The sequence below is a fragment of the Anolis sagrei genome, chromosome 3 (assembly GCF_037176765.1).
Source record: "Anolis sagrei isolate rAnoSag1 chromosome 3, rAnoSag1.mat, whole genome shotgun sequence".
NCBI classification, from domain to species: domain Eukaryota; kingdom Metazoa; phylum Chordata; class Lepidosauria; order Squamata; family Dactyloidae; genus Anolis; species Anolis sagrei.
This window is the reverse complement of record NC_090023.1, coordinates 51,923,080-51,949,265: the sequence shown is the minus strand read 5'-3', so window position 1 is coordinate 51,949,265 and position 26,186 is coordinate 51,923,080. Positions and strand designations below refer to the sequence as shown.

Sequence of the window (26,186 nt, the reverse complement as noted above, 5' to 3'; positions counted from 1 at the left end):
AAAAAACCTACAACAACCCAATATAGTAATGTTTAGTGCTGATATTGTACTATGCTAATAATATAACATATTGTATGTAATATATACCTTGTAAGCCGCTCTGAGTCCCCTTCGGGGTGAGAAAGGCGGCATATAAATGTCATAAATAAATAAACAAACATCCAATTGACTTGTTAATATATATATATATATATATATATATATATATATGCCAAAGAAGGCCAGACCCGAAGATTGCATAGCCTTGAGCCATTTCAAGTGGGCAAAGCCTTTAGCCTTGTGTTTGAACCACCTTGGAAAGGCTTCCTCCATTGTGTCCCAAAGAAGAAAGGCGAGGCCGTTATATGCCGTCACTTAAAATAATTTTGGCCCCTCAGGCGACCCATTGCCAACGCGTCTTGTCTTTGAATCCCTAAGAAGCCGGAGACTTGAGAGAGAGAAAGAGAGAGAGAGACAGAGAGGAGGCGCACATGCGCAGTAGCCGCCGCGCCAGGCTAATCAAGGAATGAGGGGAGGGAGGGGGTGAAAGAGAGAGAGAGAGTAGTGAGCGCGAGCCTCCAACTTGGCGCCTGCGCAGTGAGGCGGTGAGGGAGGGAGGGGGCCAAGCCGAGGAGCGGCCGCGCTAAGGGAGGGTTTATCGGCCGGCCGATTTTGATTAAAATATTCAAAATGGCGGACGGAGGAGCAGCGAGTCAAGATGAGAGTTCGGCGGCGTCGGCGGTGGCGGCGGCAGGTAATCATTACTGCATTTTACATATTCATATTCATACTCGCGCACGCGGTCGCCCTCTCTCTCCCTCTCCAACCTCCCCCCCCCCGCGCCGCCGCCCTCCCGCCTCCCTCCCTCCCTCGCTTAGCATAATTTATTAGTACTCAGGATTATTATAATTAACGGCGCAGGAGGGAGCGGGGGGGAAAAAGCGGGAGAGGCACCATGGCAGGCACAGGCATCGATCCCTCCCCACAGGAGGAAGAAGGAGAAGGAGAAGGAGGCACACACTCTCTCCCCACGCGAGGAAAGGGTCTTCCCTCAGAGCCGGGCCTCTCCGGAGCCCTTTTGCATATTCAGAACGAGAAGGGAGCCTCGTCCTCTTCTTCCCGGCTGGGCTGCTTCTCCTCCTCCGAGGGGCCATTTCCCCTCTCCCTGAGGGTGGGCCTGACCTGAGGGGAATGGAGGCGCCTGGCCTCGCAGGGAAAGAAGGGGTGTGCGTCGCCTCGCCAAGCCTTTCTTTTGAAGGGAGGGGGGGAGGCACAAAATACAGCCTCGACCCATCTTTCCCTCAGTGTGTCTGAAGTGGGGGGGCTTTTTAAACCTTCCTTCCAAGGCTATTTTGGGGGGCCTCTGAGGGGAAGACGCGCCTCACAATGCCTTCCTCCCTTCCTTCCCCCCTTTCTTTCCTCCCTCTAATTATTGGGGTTCTGCCTGTATCAAAGGAGGAGGAGTTGTTCTGCGTGTGATTCCTTTCTTGCTTCCTTCCCCCCTCCCTTCTCTCCCCCTTCATTTGAATAATGTCTAATTCGGGGAGGTTTATATTATTGAAATGGCCGCCCGGCTTTCCCCGCCTCTCATGTTTAGTAATTCAGGCCTTTAATAACAGCCACTCAGAGCCCAACAGCCGTGTTTATATTTTACATTCGCCCCATGTGCTTTTGTGGTTCAAGATGATTCTTTTCTCCCTTCGCTCTCTTCTTGGCTTTTCTTCTCTCCTTTTTCTTTTTTTGGCCTGTGCGAGAGAAGGGAAGGGAAGCCAGGCCCAGGCTCCTTCCCTCTGGCAGGCGCTTAGGCCGCGGCCCGGCCAGCTCCTTGATTTATTTACTAATAACCCCGGCGCCCCCCTCGCTCGCAGCAGGAAAACAAAACCCAGGCCCTCCTGGGGAAGCATCCCCTCGCCGGCACGGACCCCTCCCCTTCTCCTCTGCCGCAAATAAGGGGCTTATTTTTAATTTATAGGCAACCACAGGACTTTCTAAAGCCCCTCCTTCCAGCTCTGTGTTGGGGGGGGGGGGGGAGGCTGCCTTTTCCCTTTGTCCTGATTGACTTCTCATCTTTAATAGAGGAAAAGGCAGTTAGTTCCTCACAGTGTTGCAGGCAGGGAAATCTGCAGCACCTTTGCACGAACAAAGTGAAGTTGCTTTAATGTGTGACAGTTTCAGTCCATGCAGTAATCAAGTAGCATAGAATTGTACTGAGCACAATTCAAAGTGCTGGCCTTAACCTATAAAGCCCTAAACAGTTCTGGCCCAGTTTACCTGTCCACCAGTTCAAACTCAGACAGTCCACCAGTTCAAACTCATGGTCCTGGTCAGTCCACTGTGAGTCACAGTGAGTCCGAATATATCTCCCTCTACAAACCACCAAGAACATTGAGATCATCTGAGGAGGCCCTGCTCTCAATCGTACTTTCTTCGCAGGCACAACTGGGGACAGGAGACAGGGCCTTCTCCATAGTGGCCCCTCAACTGGAACGCCCTCCCCAATGAAATTAGATCTGCCCCCTTCCTCCTGTCCTTTCATAAAAAGCTCAAAACCTGGCTGTGGGATCAAGCATTTCAGCAGTAGATGTAGCAACTCAAGATTGTTTTAAGTTTTTTTTTTTTGTCATGTCAGGAGTGATTGCAAGTCGCTCCTGGTACAAAAGAATTGGCCGTCTGTAAGGACGTTGCCCAGGGGACGCCTGGATGATTTTGATGTTTTTATCATCCTTGTGGGAGGCTTCTCTCATGTCCCCGCATGAGGAGCTGGAGCTGATAGAGGGAACTCATCCGGCTCTCCCTGGATTCGAACCTGCGACCTGTCGGTCTTCAGTCCTGCCGGCACAGGGGTTTAACCCACTGCACCACCGGGGGCTCCATTGTTTTAAGTGACTCACTGTGGACTGACCTGGACCATGAGTTTGAACTGGCGGACCGTCTTAAATTGGATGTACATAAGTGTTTTAATTGCTGTTTTAATTGTGATATTTTACTGTATATTGCTTGCATCTAATCATTGCCTTTTGTAAGCTGCCCTGAGTGGGAAGGGTGGGATATAAATTCCCTAAATAAATAAATAAGACCTATTCCTTTTGAGGTCTGAACGATGCAGACAATGCGGTTTCATCTTTAATTGTTGATACTGTTAGGAGTAGAAATGATCAAAACTTTTGAAGAATCCAGTGAAAAGGAGAATGATGAATTGTAAGGTTAACCTGACTGAGGAAATTGCAGACGTTTATGATTTTCGAGCCTCCAGTGGCGCAGCAGGTTAAACCGCTGAGCTGCTGAACTTGCTGATCAAAAGATTGGCAGCTTGAATCCAGGGAGCAGGGTGAGCTCCCACTGTTAGGCCCAGCTTCTGCCAACCTAGCAGTTTGAGAACATGCAAATGTGAGTAGTTCAATAGGTTCCACCTTGGCTGGACAGTAACGGCGTTCCATGCAGTTGTGCTGGCCACATGAACTTGGAAGCGTCTACGGACAACGCCAACTCTTCATCTTAAAAATAGAGATGAACACCACCCCCGAGAGTCGACCATGACCTTTACCTTTAAGGTTGACTTGACTGAAGAAATTGCAGACCTTTATGATTTTTGAGCCCCTGGTGGTGCAGCGGGTTAACTGGTGGTCCACGCCTTAGTTACATCTAGATTAGATTACTGCAGCATACTCTATGTGAGACTGCTTTTGAAGACAGCCCAGAAACTGCAACTGGTTCAAAGGTCAGCAGTAAGGTTGCTAACTAGAGCTAATTATACAGAGCTGACAACCCACCTACTAAAGCAGCTCTACTGGCTGCCGATAAGCTTCCAGTCCCAATTCAAAAGTGCAGGTTATCACCTACAAAGCCCTAAACGGTTTGGGCCCTGCCTAACTTTGTGATCACATCTTCCCCTATGAACTAGCATGGGCTTTAAGATCCGCGTAGGCAGGCCCTCCTCTCGCTCCCACCACCATCGCATACGTGGTTGGTGAGGACAAGAGAGAGGGCTTTCTCAGTGGTGGCCTTCCGACTCTGGAACTCTCTCCCCAGGGAGATTAGGCTAGCCACCACTTTGCTCACCTTCCACAGAGAATTGAAAACTTTGATGTTCCAGTGTGCATTTGATAACTGTTAGTCCCTGCCCATGAATGTCCAGCCCAGTTTACCAATAAGGTTGTATTCAGCACTTTACTCCCTGCCCTGGTCCCACAGTCCACGACTCCATGACTCCTCTCTAGTCTGATTATGTCCTTTATATTCCAAGTCACTAGTTGCCAAGTTGATTTGATATAGTTTTAATGCTGTTTTTATGTCTTGCTGTTTTGATTGTGTTATAATTGATTGACATATGTTATTATGTTTTAAACTGTGTTTTTATTTTTGTTGCCGAATTTTGTTGTACGTTTTGAGCTTCGTCCCGGGAAATGGTGGTGGGGTATAAAAATAAAATAATTATTATTAAACCACTGAGCTGCTGAACTTGCTGACCTAAAGGTTGGCAGTTCGAATCTGGGGAGCGGGGTGAGCTTCCACTGTTAACCCCAGCTTCTGACAACCTAGCAGTTCAAAAACATGCAAATGTGAGTAGATCAATAGATACTGCTTCGTCAGGAAGGTAACAGCGCTCCTTGCAGTCATGCCAGCCACATGACCTTGGAGGCATCTCCGAACAACGCAGAATTTTCGGCTTAGAAATGGAGATGAGCACCACCCCCCAGAGTCGGACGAAACTAGACTTAATATTAAGAAGAAACCCTTATCTTTACTATGATTTTTGAAAGACAAATTATATTTCAAAGGCCATAACCCCACAAACTAGTCAACACCGGTTCTCTTTTTAAGGACTTAAAAAAGGTGGGAGTTGTAATGTAATGTTAGCATGTTTGACAGATTTATGTAGTTCTCATTAGTGACCATTCTCTTCAAATAACTTGACAGCAAGATATTTTTCGCTCTGTCTGATTAATATTAAACAATCCTTGAAGCATGACTGAGAATTACATATACAAGAACAGTCTTTTTCTGTTTTTTATAAAGATATTTTGCTTTTGTAGTAATTGGCCTTTATAGCTCCTCTAGCTTTGGAAAATAGAAAGCTATAACATTACAAACAGGGCCTGTACAAGCTGTAATCCAGACAATTTAGTTACCCCTTCACAGTCAGCAGCATGAGATTGGCTGACAAAAATATAATACAATTTTATGCTTTAAAAGCATATGTTCCTGCACCTATTTTTTAAGATGTGGTCAAGCTGATGATGTCACTGGCCACAGGACAAGATGCAGTTAATTTGATTTATTGACCTGTTAGGTGTAGTGGTGAAACCTTCTCATAGGGAAACGATTTATCTGAGGACAATTTCCTTTATAGCTGCAATTTAACCACTGCTGAGGCTGTAGATATTTTATCCTGGATGATAAAATGTGCATCATATTTTGCAAACAAATACCATTAAAGCTGAGAATTTAATTTTTAAAACATGGATTACTAGATTTTTGGGGTCTGTTAGGCAGGCAGTCTTTTTAAGACCAAATTTGATAATCTTATGTGTCTGTAGTGTTTCTTAACATTATACATTATGTTTTCAGCATGCTGAGGCCTATTATCATAACTTAGCAGTAGATTGTAGACTACTACTGAAATGTTATCAGCGTCTTTGCCTCAGTCCAGATTGGTATATTTACTGTTCTATCCTGTTATATATTTTACTATTCTCACTTACAGCCCCTGGCATATTTGAAAGAAACTAGAAGAATGTTTTTAGCATTGCAATTTATACTGGTCTTTATCTCAAAATTCATTAAAAATTCTGTTCATTCTCATCACCAATACTTGGTATCTGTTATTATATTGAAAAGATTCACATTATTTGTATACAACACCAGGGAAACTAAATGCCATTGACGTCTAGGACTTCGTGCAGTGTGTGCATACTTATGTGCTTTCAAGTCGCTTCTTCACTTATGGCAACCCATGAATTTCATACTAAGAGGAGGTTTGCCAGTTTCTTCCTATGAAGTATAGCCTACAGCATATGGTATTTATTGGTGGTCTTCGACTCATATACTACATCCAAAACTGGTTTTTCTTATAAATTCTGGGTAGAGGTCTGAATTAATTTAAAAGGCATTTGTTATCTTTAGCTTTATGCATTGCATCTTGTAGACAAGCCACTTGAGCAAAGTAAAACAAATACAACAGTTGTGCAGATCACTTGTTTTAAAAACATGTGACTAAAATGCAGGCTGTACAAGTACTGTGATAGCTTTACTATGCTCCCATTTTAAATGATGTAGTTGCCTGGGTAACAGACTCTGTCAAAATTACACTGGGTAATCAGGTGGAACATATTCTCTCTTATCCAGGAAGACCCTCTCAGATCTGTCTTGGATGATGGGGGACTCTGTGGAGCAAATACAAATGTACACTAGGGTGCATGGAAAGTAGAGGAAAGGGAGGTCTTATAGCAAGTGTTGATGCCTATTCACATCATATGATATTGGGTGTAGCCCAACATACTGCATCGGATAACATTAAAGTTGCAAGTTCCAGTTTATCCTACTGTCCAAAATATCTGTAAACACAAAAAAATTCCGTGCAGAGCTTTATTTTTGAGTGTTTTTCAGAAAATCCCGAAACTTTCTGCAGTAATCTAAAGTTAACCTGAGAATATATGTAATTGGATGTATAGTTGGAGCATTTGTTACATGAAAACAGAAGAGGACTTAAAGAATAAGGTGTCTGTTCCAACCACAGTCACCATTTTTTCTTATTTCCAGGTCATGCAGTATTCTTCTTTGTAGAGTGAGGGAATATTTGGCTGATTCTATTATTCTGATTCTTCCATGTCAGGAGGTTTTGAGGCAGCCAAATTTCCATGCAGTATACAAAAACAATGCAATGCAGATTTGCAGTGGTCAGGGCAAGCTGAGGATCTCTTTCTTTGCAATGTACTCATATCAGAGGCATGCAGCAGTGTACTCCCATAGTCCGAATTCATTTTAAATATAATTACTGATGATGTAACAAGAATTGCATCATTTTATTCAGTTTGGAAATGAGTACAAGTGAGTACAAGAGCCAATAAAGCTGCTTGGATTTGATATTATGACCAGTTTAGAAAACCACCTCACTTTAGTCTACCATGTTGTTTAAGCTCTAGCACTTCGTTAATCAAAGAAAAAAAATTCAAAATTGCAATCCATATTGTGATTAAGGAAAACATTTTGTCTAGTTAGGGCAATCATTTGTAACCCCTACACATGTTTATTGAGACAAAACCTCATTGTATTCTATAGACTTGTTTTAAATTGAGGTGCTTAAGCTTGTACTGAAAATATGTCCATATTCAACTGAGTACACTAAAGAGAGACATAAACTCTTTTCTGTACTTTTTGTCTGCACTTAGACTCTTGAGCAGTAGTGCAATGCAGTAGTGGTCTGGGTTATTAGGAGGTTATATTGAAGTGTACAATAATATACATGGTGTAAATTGTATGCCGATAGATTGAGGATCTATATGTACTGAGTAGATTGGCTGCAGGGTAAACCCCGCCTTTTTTAGCTTGATCCTGAATACACTTTAGATAGAACTTTGTGCAAATGTTCTTGAATATTTTTAAATATAAAATTAAATTGACAAATTGCTTTCACGCTTTAGGGGCCCTCCACAAAACCATATCACCCAGAATATCAAGGCAGGAAATCCCACAATATCTGCTTTGAACTGGATTATCTGAATCCATACTGCCATATAGTCCAGTTCAAAGCAGATAATATGGGTTTTTATTGAGCTGTATGGAAGGGGCTTATGTCACCTAATCTTCCTGATGTACTTCCTAATTCTAAGAGCCCATTTGCACTGTGCAATTATAGCACAATGACTTTCACTTTTAACTACAACTCTGGGATTTGTAGTTTAGTGAGACACTCTTGCTCTTTCAGACATTTCTGAATCTACCTCCCTGAACTACAAATCTCACAATTTCATGGAATATAGCCACTGCAGTAAAATGGAATCCTAGCACTACAATTGTGTAAGTTGAAAAGTTATCCTTCTCTGAAGTAACACGGGAAAAGAAGAATTGGTAAATTGGAATTCATTCATGAGTGTGTCCGCTGATAACGCCACTTTAAGAAACATGCACCTGTCAATTACCGTACATCAAACTCTAGTTCTTCTTTCTTCATTTTCTGCAGGCACTGCAGGTAGTGGGAAATAGCAGTGGTATAAAAAGTGAGAGGCACAAAGAGGTTATGTGATGCGGGTATAACTTTGTTATAGGTGATGTTCATGCTGAGACCAAGAGGGGGAAAAGTAGAAGTCAGAAACACAGGAAAGGATGAATAAGGGAGGCACCCAGGTCCAGATTTTGCTGAAAATATTTGGAATGGAACTGTTGTTGCCATTGTGGAATGATGGCAATCTTAAGGACAGCAATTAAATGATACCATAATGAATAAAATGACAGTCACTGAAAAAATGGATAAACAACATACCTAGAAAGAAATATCAGTAAGATGACTATGTCTGTTGAAATGATATTGGAATGGCATCTAGAATACAGTGACCGCAGGCTCAAAGTGCAAAAGGTAAAATGACAGAAGTATGGAATGAAATGACAATTTTCAGTAGAAGACTGACAGTGGCCAGTATGAAATAGCCTAAGATCCCAGGGGCATTTCATAGAAGAGGACAATGAAAAACAGCTAATTGTTTTTCTACCCATGTCAATAAATTTCATCTGTGGAAACAGTAGCTTTCCTTTGAAGACTTACATTCTGTGACCATTATTACATTTATTTTCTGTTCCTTTTTCAATCAATTTCCTTATGAAATTCTTGTCACATAAAAACCTGTTCCTCTGAATGAAGTGATCTCTTCATAGACCACTTTAGTATGAGCCCACTTAGGACCTCATCACATTAGTGTTTTAAAGTGTGAGCTCCCGCTTTCCTATTGTGTAGTTTCCTCCTGCAGAATTCTGGGACATGTAGTTTATTGAAACCAACGACCTCTGGCTGAGGATTCCAAAGGCCCTACCCTAAACTACAAGCCCCAGAATACAGTAGAAGGCAGCCAAATGATAGGAATAAAGGAGTGGCCACTTTCAAAAACTAATGCGATATTGTCCTTAAACTAGTTTGGACATGCCCTATATCAATTCAGCTTCTTTCTAATGGTTCTACAGTCATTTGTGTTACAACCTCATGCATGTGGCAAAATATATTTGTATGAAGACATATGGTCTTATATCCAAAAATATCAAGGCAGAAAATCCCACAATACCTGCTTTGAACTGGGTTATCTGAGTCCACACTGCCATATATTCAAATTCAAAACACATAATGTGGGATTTTCTGCCTTGATATTCTGGGATATAGGGCTGTATGGAAGGGCTCATAGAAGGCCCAGAGTGAGGTAGCATATTGGGAGCAGAGTGATCAGTGGGGACTTTTGTCAGTTGAGAGTTCATAGGTTTGAATAAGAGCCCCCAGTTTACCATACCATTGTCATGGGCGATCATTTGTAGCTGGGTATGACTGTCTTCCAGAGGCAGTGTCTTGGCAGTGGATATGTAGATGACTCTGAAGACCTATTTTGGATCCACATGGTCTTTCACATTGGGGACGTAGATTTCCAGATGACAGCTGACCTCTAGTTACAACACTTGAGTGCCAAGACTTCAGAGTTCTTGGTATTTATACCAAGTTACTCAGGGGGCCATTCTCTCCCCTCTGTTGTTTAACATCTATATGCAACCGCTTGCTCAGCTGGTTCGAGGTTTTGGGCTTGAGTGTTACCAGTATGCTGATGACACTCAGCTTGTGCTGAAGATGGAAGGCTGACCGGACTCTGTACCTGATTGTTTCCATCAGTGCCTTAAGACCGTTACTGGATGGCTGCGTGCCAGCAGGTTGAGGGTGAATCCAGCAAAGTCGGAGATATCCAGCTGCCTACCCTGGATGGTGAGGCGCTATGCCCGTCATCATTAGTAAAAAGTCCAGGAGTCCTTTTGGACCCTCTGCTGACAATGGAGGCCCAGGTCTCTGCCATTAGCAGAACCCCCCTTTTTCATCTGCGGCAGGCTAGACAGCTGGCCCCCTATCTGTCCAGGGATGACCTACCTATGGTGATCCAGGCTACGGTCATCTCAAGACTGGACTACTGTAACACCCTCTACATTGGCCTTCCTCTGTCAGTGATCTGGAAGCTCAAGTTGGTACAAAATGCAGCTCCTCGGCTTCTTGCGGGAATTCCAATGAGATACCACATAACACCAATCTTACTACAGCCGCACTGGTTACCAATTGAGCACCGGATCACTTTCAAAGTGATGGTACTCACCTTTAAGGCCTTGCATGGTCTGGGGCTGATGTACCTGAGGGACCACCTCACCCCCTACCAACCCAAGAGATCCCTTCGTTCTGAAGACCAAGATTTGTTGGGAATTCCCAGTGTCAAGACCGTGCGTCTAACAGCAACCAGACGCAGAACCTTTACAGCAGTGGCACCATCACTCTGGAATACTCTGCTACCTGAAGCCCGTGCCTTACAGGACTTACCAGCTTTCTGCAGGGTATGTAAGATATATCTGTTTCGACGGGCCTTTGATCTTTGATTGCTGTTTGTAAATTGTTTTAAATTGTTTTTAAATTGTATCCAATTTCAGCCTGTACTTGTAAGCCACTCCAAGACCTAGGGAAGTGGTGGTCTATAAGTTCAAATAATAAATAATAAATAAATTTTAAGGTTAACTTTAATCCCATTTTTAATTTAATTTGTTGTCCATCAACATTCCATTTTCCGTTCTTAAGTTGAGAATAAAGTAACTGTTTTGAGAGATGGTGACCGGGCATTTGGGCAAGTGGTCAGTTCAGTTAAGTCGATGGTGGAGAATCATTTCAGTGCTGACAGCCTTTGCTTCTTCCAGGACACATGCTGCCAAGTGTCATGGCATTGTGCCTAGTGGGACTTGGGTATCCACAAATGTTCCATAATGGGTCCTGGAACCAAACCCAGTGAATACTGAAAGCTCACAGTACAATAAAATATCATAAAAATCAACCAGTGACCCAAACTAGTATTTAAGGGGTTTGATTTTTGAATTTTAAAAATTTAAACATAGGGTCAAACTAAACGAGACTTTACTGGTTCTTCTCCTGAAGTGCTCTCCAAGCACATCTATCATAGCTTATAATTTTACTTACATTAGGAAAACTTCGCATTTAGTGTGCTTTGTTTTTCTGATTGGGACTTAGAAAGTAAACATGAATTTAATTTGTAAATCTAATTGCTGAGGAAATCCTACTGGAGAAAAAATATTTATGTCTGGAAAAATGACCCATAGAGCTTGCCCAGCTCAATATGTAATTTGGCTGTTAAATGGGGAGGGGCGGGAAGTGTATGCGCCTTCCAGTTACTTGCTGACGTATGGCCAACCCCAGATCTCATAGAGTTTTCTTAGGCAAGGAATACTCAGAAATAATTTTGCCTGTTCCTTCCTCTAAAATATAGCCTACTGCTAGTGGTAGTTATTTGTAGTCTTCTATTCTAGCTAGTCCTGCCTAGCTTCCAAAATCAGATAGGATGTGGTGCCTTTAGGCTATTTAGGCCGTATCCTCCTAGAAATATCGGAAGCAAATACCACTAGGTTTGATGAGACTTCAACCCAGATCTGAGCATAAGACCGTTAACAATGTCACGTTATTTGTGTAATTGGGTACAAACAATTTTATTGAAAGAATAATTAAAATGTATGCTGTTTTGAAAACTGAGGAAGAATCTGCTACAATCCAAAATATCTGAGAATCTCTATTACCTACTTTACATTTGAAAACGGAAACATAAAACTGAGAACAGAAAATAGACAATTTAGTGGCAAATGAAAACAATATTTTGTTGCCTGAAGTTTTTAAAAGTGGCGAATCCACTTTTTCCCACATTACCAAGGAGATTTTTGGTTTGGTAGTCCAGAATAACACTCTCCTGTTCCATAGTAAGGATTTGTGATATAGCTCTGAGTTCTATCTCCAAATTTAAAGCAAGAAACAAAATAGAGGGGGGGGGATATTGCCCCCCCTTCTAACCTCAGCATGAACTCGGACCTATAGTCAAACTTACACCCATAACATGACTTCTTCCCATCTCTCACCTTTTATACCATTGCAATCTCCACAAGCTTGTTGAAAAACAAGTGCGGCGAACAAGAATTTGTTGCAATTAAGGGATATTTTTCGTTAATGCATCTTTTAAGATCCTGACCAGTACACAAGTAGTACATTATTTTTAAAGGAACAAATTGGGGGAAAGAAACATCTATAAGAAACAATTACTTTAATTATTTACTGAAAGTTTAAAAACACAGCTACTTTGCATTTTTGTTCTTTTAAATATAAAAGTTGTAAACAATTATAGAGAATATATAAAATAAGATAGATTAATAAGTTAGATATATGATATTAAACAAAATTAGACAAAATAAAGTCATCCACATTAAACTTTGCACCCTATAGAATCAAACTAGACATTGTGGTATATGTATATTACCTGCAATTAATTCTTTCCAGTCCCCTCTCCATTGACATACCCTTTCCGATGAAACCAGAAGTGGTCATAATGTACTTGTTTTTGTTTTTACTTATTTAATAATTTGCTAATGCATATTGCTGAAAGACATTCTTCAGGAAGGTCTTTCAAAATCAATGGGTCTGTTTTCTACTTTGGTGAGCACAAAACCAGCTTATATGGGCCACATGGTTACCATTCCTTTAGGTTTGTTATGTTGCATGTTTGTTAAAGGAATAGAAGACCATTACTATTATTTAATTTTTTAAAAATTACATAATTATCAGGTGCATTGGATTTTGAGAGAAAGGCTTGCATTGGTCTAAATCAGAGGTTCTCAAACTAAGGCCCGAGGGCTGAATATGGCCCTCCAAGGTCATTTACCTGGCCCTCGCTCAGGGTCAACCTAAGTCTGAAATGACTTGAAAGCACACAACAACAACAACAACAACAACAATCCTATCTCATTAGCCAAAAGCAGGCCCACACTTCCCATTGAAATAGTAATAAGTTGTTCTTATTTTAATTATTGTATTGTTTTAAAGTGGGTTTTTTTGCACTACAAATAAGATATGTGCAGCGTGCATAGGGATTCATTCATGTTTTTTTTTTTCAAATTATAATCTGGCCCTCCAACACTTTGAGGGACCGTGACCTGGCCCTCTGCTTAAAAGGTTTGAGGACCCCTGGTCTAAATCCTATTGCTAGTCCCATATAGAGTAGACTTAAATAATTTGTGCTAAATTAATTAATTTCCCTTCTATTTTATACCAAAACCCAATTGTTTCTGTTTATACAAACCTACATATAATGAAGAACATGATAGATAGATGTTTTATATTCAGAAAAAAGAGACACTGGATTTGTATAGTAGGACTATCAACCCTAGCATAGCTAATGATGAGGACTGCTGGGAGAAGGAGTCTGGAAGCACCTGGAGTACTGCATGATTCCATCCTCCTTATATTATGCTGAACAGATATATTTCCTAATAATACATCACCTGTTTCCTCCATATTCGTCATCTGTTCATTTGTTCATATTTTATATATATATTTGCCATGTGTATCTTTAGACACACATCATGAGGAGACAGCAAAGCCTAGAGAAGACAGTTATGCTGGGGAAAGTGGAAGGTAAAAGAAAGAAGGGCCGACCAAGGGCAAGATGGATGGATGGCATCCTTGAAGTGACTGGACTGACCTTGAAGGAGCTGGGGGTGGTGACGGCCGACAGGGAGCTCTGGCGTGGGCTGGTCCATGAGGTCACGAAGAGTCGGAGACGACTGAACGAATGAACAAAAATCTTTAGACACATTTTAAATAAATGTCAATGAAGTCAACCAGGAATGAAAGACACAGATATTTTGGGAAATTTTAATATGAAAGAAGAGTCCTATTTGCTCCAATCTGAAATGTACAATTTTAAATATTACTGTGTAAGAAATGAAATATTTGCATACCTTTGCAATATGTTGCAATCTCCAGGCTTTGAAGGTGGGTTTTAAAAAAAGAAGATCTTGTCTTTGATTCCTAAAGATGGCTTTGTCTTTAAAACTAGCTTGGACATGTTTCTAATAGTAAATTGTAACTGAAACTACGCTTTGCTTCAGAGGCTGGTTTTGAAGAGTATGTTTGAACAGTGGTGGACCCTATAAAGACAAAAGACACATAGAATTCGTTTGCAGCTAAAGTAGACCTACTGAATCACTTGTTGAATAAATGAGTCAACACAGAAGAAGTCCACTTTATTCAATAAGTTTATTCTTGTCTGGAATTATAATAGGATTTAGGCCTACATTAGGGAAATACCTTACCGTAGGGAAATGATAATAATTAAGAGTGCTTTGTAGCTGTGCGGTTACTTGCAGGGAAACGGGTACTAGGAGGAAAAGGACATATAAAATGAATAAGCAAAACACAGAAGGTCTTACTTTTGAATAAGATAGCACTGCAAGTACTTCTGTCTATTAAATTTCTGTAGCACTCCTTCATACACTATGTCCCAGAAGCACTTTATTAGAGTTTAAGACTCTGCACATTGCACTTGCCCAGAATTCCAACATACCACCTCTCACACCCAGCATTTTTTAATCTGTACCCATCATTGGCCCGGCCCTGGTTTTATTGCGTAATAGTGTAATGTTTTGTTATTGCTTATGTTTTTAATTTGCTTTGTATCATATTGTTATTGTCTGTTGTTGTTGTGTTGAGGCCTTGGCCTTTGTAAGCCGCATCAAGCCCTTCGGGAGATGCTAGCTGGGTACAAATAAAGTTTAATAATAATAATAATAATAATAATAATAAACTCCATCATGTCCTATCTTCCATTTACTATCTTGTCATGTGTAAGTACACATGTGTATTTGTGTGAATTAAATTGTCCCTGTATTGTCGAAGGCTTTCATGGCCGGAATCACTGGGTTAAATTGTCCCTGCTTTTAAAGAAAACCATATTCTTCAGAAACGTCCATGAAGGTTTAAAATGCTTAAGATTCTGGATCCACTTTGCAATACTCCTATACAAAATACTCTTGGATTTTTCCTTTTCAGTGATGGAAAATTCTAAAGGAAGTTTCTATTACTTTTACATCTGTACATTTTCAATACAGTTAATTTTCACTAAATAGATTTACTTGTTTTGTCTATAAAGTTATAAACAATCTACGAACCATTAGTAGTCATAATTAGTTTTTGCCTGTTGTTAGCATTGTTTACAGTCAATGTATTTCATTGCAATTATATCCATATAGGCATCTTAAAATGATTTGACAATTTATTGCAACAACATTTTCACCATATAAATAACAAGGAAGTGATTTATACCTCATTTGTTACCTGAAATGTACAAGCATAGTAATCAATGCCTGGTCAAAACAGAGTAGGAATAAAGAGTAAAGGAGGAACAGAGCAATAGCTTTTAAACCCAGCATATTAAAAACATTCTTTTTCCATACAATAGTAATTCATGGATGTTCCTGTGAAAACTTGTAGAGTACTTGAACAATATTTGGAGAGTGGCAGGTAACAGATCTATTTACTCTTTGTATATTGCTTGCAATTTCAACAGTTTAAAACTTGTTAGAACATTAGTCTGCTACTTCTGTTGACATATCCACTGAGGAAGAAAATGTGAACAGGTAAGAACAAATATATAAAAGCCCAGCTATTGTTGAAGATGAGGTTAGATGTGATCCACAAAACAGCATCTTCCCTGTGTATAGTATTTAGGAAGTAACACAATGAAAATGTAGTCAGGCATACATTAAAAGTAAGTGAATAATAGTTTCCTATGTCACATGTGTTATTTTAGAGATGAAAAAGAATGCTAGCCTCCCATGTAATTGAGCCGATCACTTGTTTCATATTGTTTTATGGAATCTAAGCAGAACAGCTCCATTCCATTTTACTTGCAGAACCTGAATTCTTATTCTCCAGTCCACCGGAGACAAATATGAGAAAACTGACATCCCATATGTCTTTCTGTTCCAGCTACTACTACTTCTACTTTCTGCTGTACACTCTTTCTACAAGCTATTGCTTTTGTACAGAATTTTAAACTATTAATAAATTGTTTAACATCAACCTCATGGAGCATGGGCAATGATAATGGACTATAGGAGTGGTTCCCAACCTTCTTTTTTTTTACCAGGACCATATTTAATAATCTAGAGCTGATGTGGTCTATCCAATGCAATTTTCTGAATCAGCACCCCAAATAACCACAGGAACAGGCCTAAAAACGACACCAAGGTGCCCCTGCTTCCATGTTCCACATGAGACAGCTCTGCACAGGGGGAGGGAGGAGGAAAAGCAGCAGTCAGGAAGTTTGTTGTCTCTCCTTTTGTGTGTAGTCAGCCTCCCCCTCCCGACATCCCTGTTGCTTCCACACTATAAGAGGGTTTTGTGAGACCAGTCGCTTTTGTTGCAACAGTGTAGTAACGGTGAGACCGCGGACCATATTTTAGTTCTTGGGGACTACTGGTAGTCCACAGACCACAGGTTGGGAACCACTGGACTAAAGGATCTCTAGTTTACAAAAAAATATCCAGAGAGACACAGGTTCCACATCTTGCTCTAAGGAGAGATATGGATGTATAGCTTTCAGATTAGGTACCCTAGGAAGCAGTTGGTTACTTATCTACTGTACTTGGCATTGAACAGCTGAATGCGGATTCTCTGTCTGTCTTCTATTGTTCGTCAAAGGAGTTCTGTGTTTGTGCAAAACTTGAGGGGCCCACTGGAGAACTATAAACTTTCATGTTTATTCCTGGGCAAGATACTGAAGCATGTGTTGGCTTCTGACCTCGGCTCCTAAAATGGATTATCTAGGTTCATTTCAATCTGGCTTCAGAATTGCTGATGGGATGACAGTGGCTATCAGTGGGTGATTTGGGCAGGGAACTGGGCAAGTGTAATGGACTCCTGTTAATTTTGCAAGACCTCTTTGGGCTTTTGTATTATCAACCCTTGTATTCTTCTTGGCTGCCTCTCTGAGACAAAGGTATGATTTTCAATGGCTTCCGTCACTTAAAGATGGTTGTAGAAGTGTCTGATACTGATACCCCTTTGGCAGAATGCTTACATAACGGAAGCTATATTGAGAGAACTTATTTGAAGTGTGGCAGGGGAGGAGTGCTGAATAACTAAATATTGAGAGTCTGTATCATCTACATTATGATCGCAAAACTGAAGCATAAAGATCTAAATGATATATATAGAGAGAGAGACAGACAGACAGACAGACAGGCAAATTAAAACCGGTGGACTTCCACTTAATGCCACATCTATATTACATTCTTGCTGCATTTGAGAAAGAGAAGTGTTAGCCATCCAGTGCTGGTCTTTTTTAATTCTTAGGAGCTCAAATCTCCAAGAATATGTTACCAAAATAAAGGTCAGGATGGCAACTTCTGGAAAATAGTATCTGAATAAATGTCAGAAAAATAACTATAAGGGGTTGCTTTTCAATTAGGAAGCTCAGAAGAGCAATATCTCCTAAAGACTGATACCAAAAGAAGATTAAATGATGATGTACCCACAAGGGCATACAATAAATATTTTAATATTTTTGTTGCAAGATGGTGTACTACCATTCTCATATTTTCTTTTGACATACAGTACCTATGCTATGTAATGAATTCACTGCACAATAGTTATGGCCATTTTAATGTACACCTGTGGTTGTGGTTTGCTGTTAAGTCAACTTTGACTTACAGCAATCTTATGAATGCAAGATGTTTAAGATATTATTATTTACAGTCTTTCTAAGATCTTGTGAAGTCAAGGCTATGGCTTCCTAGAGTTTATCCACTTGCACCGTGGCCTTCCTTTTTTGCCTAATGTTTTCAACTTTACCATTGTATTATAGTAAATAGCCTTTTATCTCTTTAAAAAAATCTCTTCATCTATTTTTAGTTGAGACCTGTCCCAATTACCTCACTTAAACCATTTTCTCAACCCAGTATATATTTTCATATTAAAAAAAGAAAAGAGAAATAATTCCTATAGATAAACTTTGTCGGGCATCCCCAAATAGTTATAATTGAATAGCTGTATATCAAGTGAGAAGTGTTTAGCTTCAAAATTATCTGTAAATAGGGATAAGGAGGAGGGAACCCTGGCTTAATTGATGAGGAAGGCAGTTTTTATGTAACCTCAGATCAAATTGTTCCAGTTCTTAAAGGTGAGAACTCTCAGAGTTCATTGAATGTTGCAGGTAAACAATAGAGATAGCACTGGGATAATATATTCTGACATTCCCACTCAAACTGACAGTCTGTTAGGGATGTTTTGCACCAGTTCAGCTATTACACATTTTTAGTGGCAATTCCACATTCAGTCTCATGGTACCTAACTCATGCATAAATCTTGTCATATTTTCTATCTTCCGAAATAGGATGCATCTGGTGTATCAATCAAAGCTGGTAAAAAGAATTCCTAGTCACTTCTGCTACCTGTGTGTCAGAAAGCAGTGCTTCATCAATTAGTACTTCAAAGTTGCTTCACCAGGTCTTAACAAGGAATGTAAACCTGTCCCAAGATATGGCCATTTCACCGTCTCTGTTCCTCGCAGTAGCAGTTTTTTTCCTTATCTGAGTTGTGTTCACCTCTAGTCAAACTGTTCAACTATTCAAAAATGCTGCAAATGTAAACAGATATGTATATGTCAGAAAGAAGTGTAGTGCAGGTATGTGTTTTCAAAGTTAACAAGTATTTCCATAACAATTTCTTGTTGAGAACTTATTTACATTAGATGCACTTCTAAATCATTTTCTTCTCCATTACTCAGCGCAAACTTTAAACACAAGCTATGCTTGTCTGATTTGATAGGATACATTTCATAAGTATAGCAGTATCACTGAATGTGGATTTCCTCTTCTCCCTAGTACACATTGGCAACTTTTTGTATTTGCATTAACTAGAACCTGCTATAGAGACAACCTTGTCCTGCAAACATCACTTACATGTACTTCTAGATTTAAAGAATGTAGAACATTTTTCCCTGTTTTTCTAGAATAAATATGTATAACACGTTGATAGAACTTAAAAACGTGATTTTTCAAACTGCAGTTTTCAGAATGCCCCCCTATGGACAGACACATGTTTGGCTTAGAAATCCTGAAAGCTGTAATCAAAAGAGCAATTTTTACACGTTGTCTTGAAGATATAAGAAAAATATTCCAACTTTGCTATAGAATATTTTTAATTTTATTTTAATCTTTTAACTTTCCTATAGTCTGTTGTTGTGTATTTATCCTCCAGGTGGCACTATGCTTTCTTTCTCCCCCCCAAACTGACTGCTGAATACACAATATTCTTTCAGTTTAATCAAAGAAAATGGATTAAAATCAGACTTAATCATGTTTACGAGTAACTTGTCACTTATCTCAATGGGTCCACACCAAGTTTGGATCTAATCAAGCGTGCCTAAACTGCATGTGTTAGGCAGCAATAGTAGATGCCAGGCACTTTTCTGGATATATTAAAATAGACATTTAATAGAGGTGGAGCAATAACTGTAAAAAAAGAATGTAAACAAAAACGAACCAGAAGAGGCATTTCTCAAGCAAGCCTGCCATTTGGGTTTGATTTCTGCCCATCTCATTCAGCCAGAACAATTAATGTAATCCTACCATGTGCAATCAAATAGGATCATAACCTGTTTTGTTATCAGCAGGAGCTAGTAGAGTATGTCATACATCTGAAGTTTCAGAGCAAAGTTTGTTTCACTTTGTGTACTTTTTTTCAGACTATGAAGATAATTTACTACAATTCAAACCATGGAAGGAAGGAAGCCACTTTATTAACCAAAACTGCACCACTGCCAATTAGGTTGCCATACTATTTTTTTTTCTTTTGAATCAATCAAACTTAGGTGATTCTGCATAATTTCTACTACAGTTTATGTAATATTCTTTCTTCATTGCTTTATTTCTTCTTCTTTTCTCTGGGTGTGTACATGTATGGGAAGTTGTGTTAATAAAGATATAGAATATTGTGAAAAGTGAAGTTACTGTAGAACCTACTGTAGTTACTGTAGAACCTATTTGCTTCTTCACGATGCACAACTGTGATAGCACACAGTTGTGCATTTCTATTTTGGAAAATAAAAGTTATGATTTGCCGTATATACTTGAGTATAAGCTAACCCGAATATAAGCCGAGGCACCTAATGTTACCACAAAAAACTGGGAAAACTTATTGACTCAAGTATAAACTCAGGGTGGGAAATGCTGCAGCTAATGGTAAATTTCAAAAATAAAAATAGATGCTAATAAAATTACATTAATTGAGTCATCAGTAGGTTAAATATTTATGAATCAGGCCTAAGCATTTCTGTTTTATTAGGTTTTTAAGAATTTTTGACAGAGCAGCTTTGATGTGAGCATCCATTTGAATGGCTTGTTGCTATTTTAGTTTATTGTGCTGATTTTTAATTATTCAGTTACATATTTATTTAACATCCTGCCTCTTCTCCAATATGGGACCCAAGGCTACTTATTGTGCTGCAAGATTCAACTAAAATAATATATAATACAAGGATTTTTTAAAAAATAACAATTATATGAAAATTCATCCCTAAAGACATTTTAAATATAAAATGTCTTTAGGGTGACATTTATTTATAAGGTAAAAAACTAAAGTAAAAAAGCGAGAGCGCCATCCTCTTTTTGCCATATGTGTGGCTCCCCCCACTTGCCACCGCAAGCGCCTCCCTCCCTTCTCCTTCCAGCGTGGAGGAGGGAGGGAGACACTTGTGCATGCGGCGACACGAGGGAGGTGCATGCACAACGAGAAGAGGGAAGCGAGGGGGCATGCGGTAAAAAGAGGAAGCTGCTGCCAGTGCACGAACCCTTGCCATTACTCGAGAACTGCAGGCTGGAGTGGCCAGGGCGATAGTAGCTATTCCTTGGCTTCCCCCCTCCTACTGTATGATGGGCTTTCTTCTTTATTTTTTCGTTATATTTAAAATGTCTTTTGTGTGAATTTTAATAAAATAGTTTAGTTGTTTATTCAAAAAAATCCTAGTGTTGTGTATTATTTTAGTTGAATTTGAAGTGTTGTTTCCCTCATCTTTTTGTTCCTTTCCCTCACTTAATTCACCCCCGATCCCTCCTTTCCTTCCGTTGCAAGTTTCCCCTTGAAAGAGGAGGAGGGGAAAAAAAGTTCAATGCTGATTAGGAGCAAACCGTGGAAAACTGGGTTGCTGTGCGGAGAGGTGAGGGTCCTGGCGGGAAGGCGTGGAGCTTAAAGAAGGGCTTTTTTCAGCTCCACACCTTCCCACCAGGCCCCTAACTCGAGTATAAGCCGAGGGGGGCTTTTTCAGCCTAAAAAGGGGGCTGAAAATCTTATATTCAAATATATACGGTACCTTATGTTTCAATAATAAAACAGTCTGTGAATAAATCTAGGAATGATTTTTTTCTCCCTGACGGTAGTTTAATGAAAATCACAGTACATAGCAAACTAAACACTGGGTTCTTTGAAGTATAATGAAGCTTGAGTTTTTGCTTATCTTTTTTTTAATTCTAGCAATTCTATTAAAGGTTATATAGTTTTATATCTATGTATTTTATGTCTTACTTTACTTCCAATAGAGGACCCAAAGTGACTTATAGTACAGCAAAACTGTCTTTGCCTTCTGGTGGATTAAGGGTAGAGGGGGGCAGTCTCTCAGATATGGAAGGAATTCCGTATTTGAGAGCACCCATCAAATAGGCTCTCTCCTATGTCCTCAGTAAGCATCCTGTGAAAGTGGTGGGATTGCGAGAAAGCCATCGCCAAGGATCTTAAAACTCATATAGGACTCATATATTAAAGGTACAGTCCCTTCATTTAGTTTGGGACCAAGCCGTATAGAGCTTTATAGGTCATAATGAGCACTTTGAATTTTGATTAGAAATGGCCCAATAGCCAGTGAAATTGTTTCAGTAAAGACACTCCCTGTAACCTGTACCAGTCAAGTTTCTGGCTGTAATGTATTTGACAGGTAGAAGTTTCTGATCACTTTCCAGTGGCAACTATCGTTTAGAGTCTATTAAAATAATCGAAACAGAATGTAATCAAGGTATGTGTTACTGTGGCCAGATGTGAAATATCCAGTAATGGACATAGCTGCCACCCTAGATTTAAATCCTGGACCTCCAAGATCAAACCTGAATAGGATTGTGCTTCAGCTGCAAAACAGAGATTGCATTGGGAATGTAACCATATTCCACCGAGTCTTAGTCGCTAAATGTCTTCAGTATTTACTGAAAAATATATCAGGCGTTTGATACATATCAGTATATTGGATAAATTGTTTTACAACTGCATTATATAGCATTATATAGTTTTATATTTTTAGTATCCCCATTTTAGGAAAGGAGTGAAATGTACCCCTAGGAAGGGCAAGTCACTCCTGAAAGAGTTGTCATGGGGAAAGGGTGTCTCCACTGAAGCTTTATATAGCTGGAGTTACATTTTGAAAAGTAGCTGCTCTGACTTGCAAACAACTTCAGTTTAAGAACAAACCTACAGAACTGATCTTGTTTGTAACTTGTGGACTGTCTGTACTTGTGAAGCACCAGGTACATTGATGGTGTTATATAAATAAAATATTATGATAGTAATTGTTCATCAAATTCATGTATTAGTATGTTATGGCACAAGCTTCTTTAAACTTAAGTGTCAAAAATACAATCCAAGCTTTGAAGTTTGGGGCTTTCCTTCCCTTATTTGCCGGCTGAGAGGTGTGTTATGTGCATAATGCCCCAATGTGGGTGTCCTAATTTACATAATATGCAAATGTATGAAGTAATGATGTGAGAATTATGCAGAGAATTATGTTATATTACCATATCTGATCTGCATATTATTCTCAACTGGTACAAGTTCAAGGCAAAGTTTTTCTACCTGTGTTTCACAGTTTGCCCAGGTCATTAGCTATCTTACCCCAATCTGTTGTGTGTTCTAAACCCATAGTGGGGAAATTTGTTTCGCCTCCAAAATGTTAAGACTCCAGCTGCCATCAGACATAGCCACTTTGTATGATAGTCAAGGATAATGGGAGTTACGTGTTGTGAAGGAAAGAATGCTAGAAAGAATGACTATGCATATCTGTTGCATTTATTAAATTAGCAACCCCTAGCCCACCTTTCAGTGCTGTTCAAGCTATGCAGCCAGAAAGGAACACTTATTTGGTTGTTACCTCAATCAAACTGGCCTCTGTTCTACTCACTTGCTATTTGTAGGTTGAAAATATAGACAGTGACAATATATCTTTTTTTTTGTTCAAAAAAGAAAAGAAACTATCCCGTAGTACTAAGTGTTCTTCCATTGCTCATGGGAAGCATTTCTACTTTCCTTAACAAGGAAAAGACTACTACATGGTCTAGTACCTTGCCCAGAAATGGGCATTGAACACTGGCTGGTAATGATCAAGTATGATAATGATCATAGAGGGCTTTTTTGAAACCATGATTTAATAATTGTCTCTTTTAGGATAAATGGAACTTTTCTTGCTTTCGATAGGCATTAATCCTATCCTCTACACAGTGAACCAGTTCCCCTGTCTCCTTTCTGATTTATAAGTTAGGAAGGTCATGAATCCAGTACCCATGCTGTAGGCCTCACCATTCCAAAGATTATCTACACGCTTATGGTGCACAAATGGAAATATAGCCATTATTAATGGGAAATAAGGAATACAGATGCTGCCCAAAAGGAAATATAACCATTATTAATGGGCAATAAAGAATACAGGAGCCAAAGCTACATCCACTGGAACTATAAGGATTCCAACATCCAATTCAGAAGTGGTATAACAGTTATCTGCAAAGTGTTGTGCAACTTGATCACACAAGATATTGAATGATCCGTTTTTTCTCATGGACCAGAATGGGCTAGGTTTTTGACAACTGAAAACAATTCAGTTGGACAACTCTAAGCAGGTACAATGGAAGATGGGCAGGGTGTTTTGCTTGGCTGTGGTGGAAGAGACATCATAAGGTGAATTTATGTCTGTAGTATTAAGGTTGATTGTATATATTGAGTGGAGGTATGCTTCTGTTCTGTTCAGTGCTCTGTTGTGTTGTGGCTTTTCCCTAAGCACGTGGTATTCAGTGCTGTGTTGTGTTGTGGCTTGCCTGAGCACGTGGTCTCAGGGGGCAGGGTCCACGAATAACTTCTTACTCCAAATGAATCAAGATTTCTGGAATCAGATGGACTACATCTAAGGGAACTGGCAATAGAATTCACAGAAGTAATCTCAGAATCATTGGCAATAATCTTTGAGAATTCCTGGAAAACAGATGAAGTTCCAGAAAACTGGAGGGGGGCAAATCTTGTCTTTATCTTCAAAAAGGGAAAAAAGAGGACTGCCCAGTCATTCTGACATCAATATCAAGAAAAATTCTAAAGCAGATTGTAAGCATTTAAAAAAATGTCATAATTGCCAAAAGTCGCTGAAATTTCTCAAATACAAGTCATACTAGAAGAGCACCCCTTTCCTTGTGTTACAAGCTTGGTCGATGAAGGGAATATTGTGGATATATAGTATACCTTTCAACAAGGCCTTCAATAAGGTTCCCCATTTTATCCTTACGATCATGAAGTAAGTTTTTCTATGTACTCTGATGAGCCTGACTGACTTACCACTTCTTTAGTCACCTTCACTTTTAATATCATTTACAGCTCAATAATAATAATAATAATAATAATAATAATAATAATAATAAAACAAAGTATCCTACCCTGACCTTTTGGAGCATCCTGGTAATTTCCTGATTTCAGAGATCAACCAGAAGTTCCCCTTAAGAACTATCAAAACATATTTATTTTGGGTGGACTGTCCCCACTATAGATCTCTTTCTAGTGATATCTCCATTATAATGGAACTACAGGAAGTTCCCCCATACCTGGATATTCTCAATCACATCCAACAGAAAAGACCTTATCCATAGTTTGTTGTCACCGGGGGGGGGGGGGGTGAGGGGCATTTTGAGATAAAGCAGTAATTTCTGGAGGACATAGTATTGAGTCACTTATGATAACTGTCTCAACATGAGTTTGGAGTCCCCCAACACAGCAAGCCGTAACATCACACCCAAAATCAGCTTAGCTCTGGAAGATATATGGTTAAAACCCCCTATCTTGAACAGTGCACTGACATTGAGATAAACTCACACCTAGCAGACTGGTGAGTGAAAGGATTAATGATGTCATGGTTTGATTGGCTATAGGAACATCTAGGAGTGTGGATATTACACCCATATTAAAGTCACTCAACTGGTTGCCAGTTAGTTTCTGGGAAAAATACAAAGTGTTGGTTTTGACCTTTAAAGTCTTACATGGTTTGGATCCAGGTTACCTACATACAGGATCACCTTCTCCTGCACAATCTGCTCTTTAGGACACTCAGGTCCTCTGGAGGACGCTCACTCCAACCAGCCAGAACCCAACTGGTGGCCGTCACCCAGAAGAACTTTTCATCGCCTGCCCCATGAAAAAAATGACCTGTCTGAAGAGCTCCAACAGTTAAACAAAGTGTTGGTATTTAAAATGCAATTGACGGCCCATCTCTTTCAGCAGGCCTAGCCAGTCAACTTTCAGTCATGACTTTTGATTTACATTCTGTTGCTCATGGAGAGGCGAGCAATCAATAATAATAGTTCATCTTCTTAGTTCTTCTTCTTCTTATTATTATTATTATTATTACTATTATTATTATGACTGTCCTCCTTCACCTGATGCTTTATGTTAGGCACATTAAGTATCCCTGATATTTGATGAGATGACTTCTTGTTACATACACAGAGTTCTATTCATCTTTTAGAATTCAAATATTTTGTAGATGATGAAAATCTGGATCAAAAATGTTTTGAAATATTAACATGGTGTTTTGTGCATAGAGGATGTGCATTGTTAAAATCCTCTTTGTTCATGAGAAATTGCAACCAATATGCTGAAGCAGTGTTCACAACCTATATTTCTCTTGTTCTTTACTAGGCTAATAACTAAATTTGCATATTTATTGATTCTGTTATTTTGTAAAGAGATTGTACACTGAATCCATATATACCCCCCTCATTAAGAGGCATTTTTTCTGTAGAGTCAACACTTAAAGGTTTTTAATATGGCAGAAAAAAAGTCTTATTTGTTTTATATTATCTATTTT

General features: G+C 39.5%; 1 protein-coding gene across 2 annotated transcripts in view; it reads left to right on the top strand.

Annotated features, from left to right (window-relative positions):
* The first annotated feature begins 602 nt into the window (after positions 1-602).
* The window catches only part of POU2F1 (POU class 2 homeobox 1), a 127,024-nt gene continuing 101,440 nt past the window's right edge, over positions 603-26,186 (top strand). For both annotated transcript variants that reach the window (XM_060770585.2, XM_060770584.2), the window contains exon 1: positions 603-733. In XM_060770585.2, coding sequence (XP_060626568.1) covers positions 670-733 — 64 coding nt within the window. In that variant the 5' untranslated portion in view covers positions 603-669. The remainder of the gene's footprint in view (positions 734-26,186) is intronic.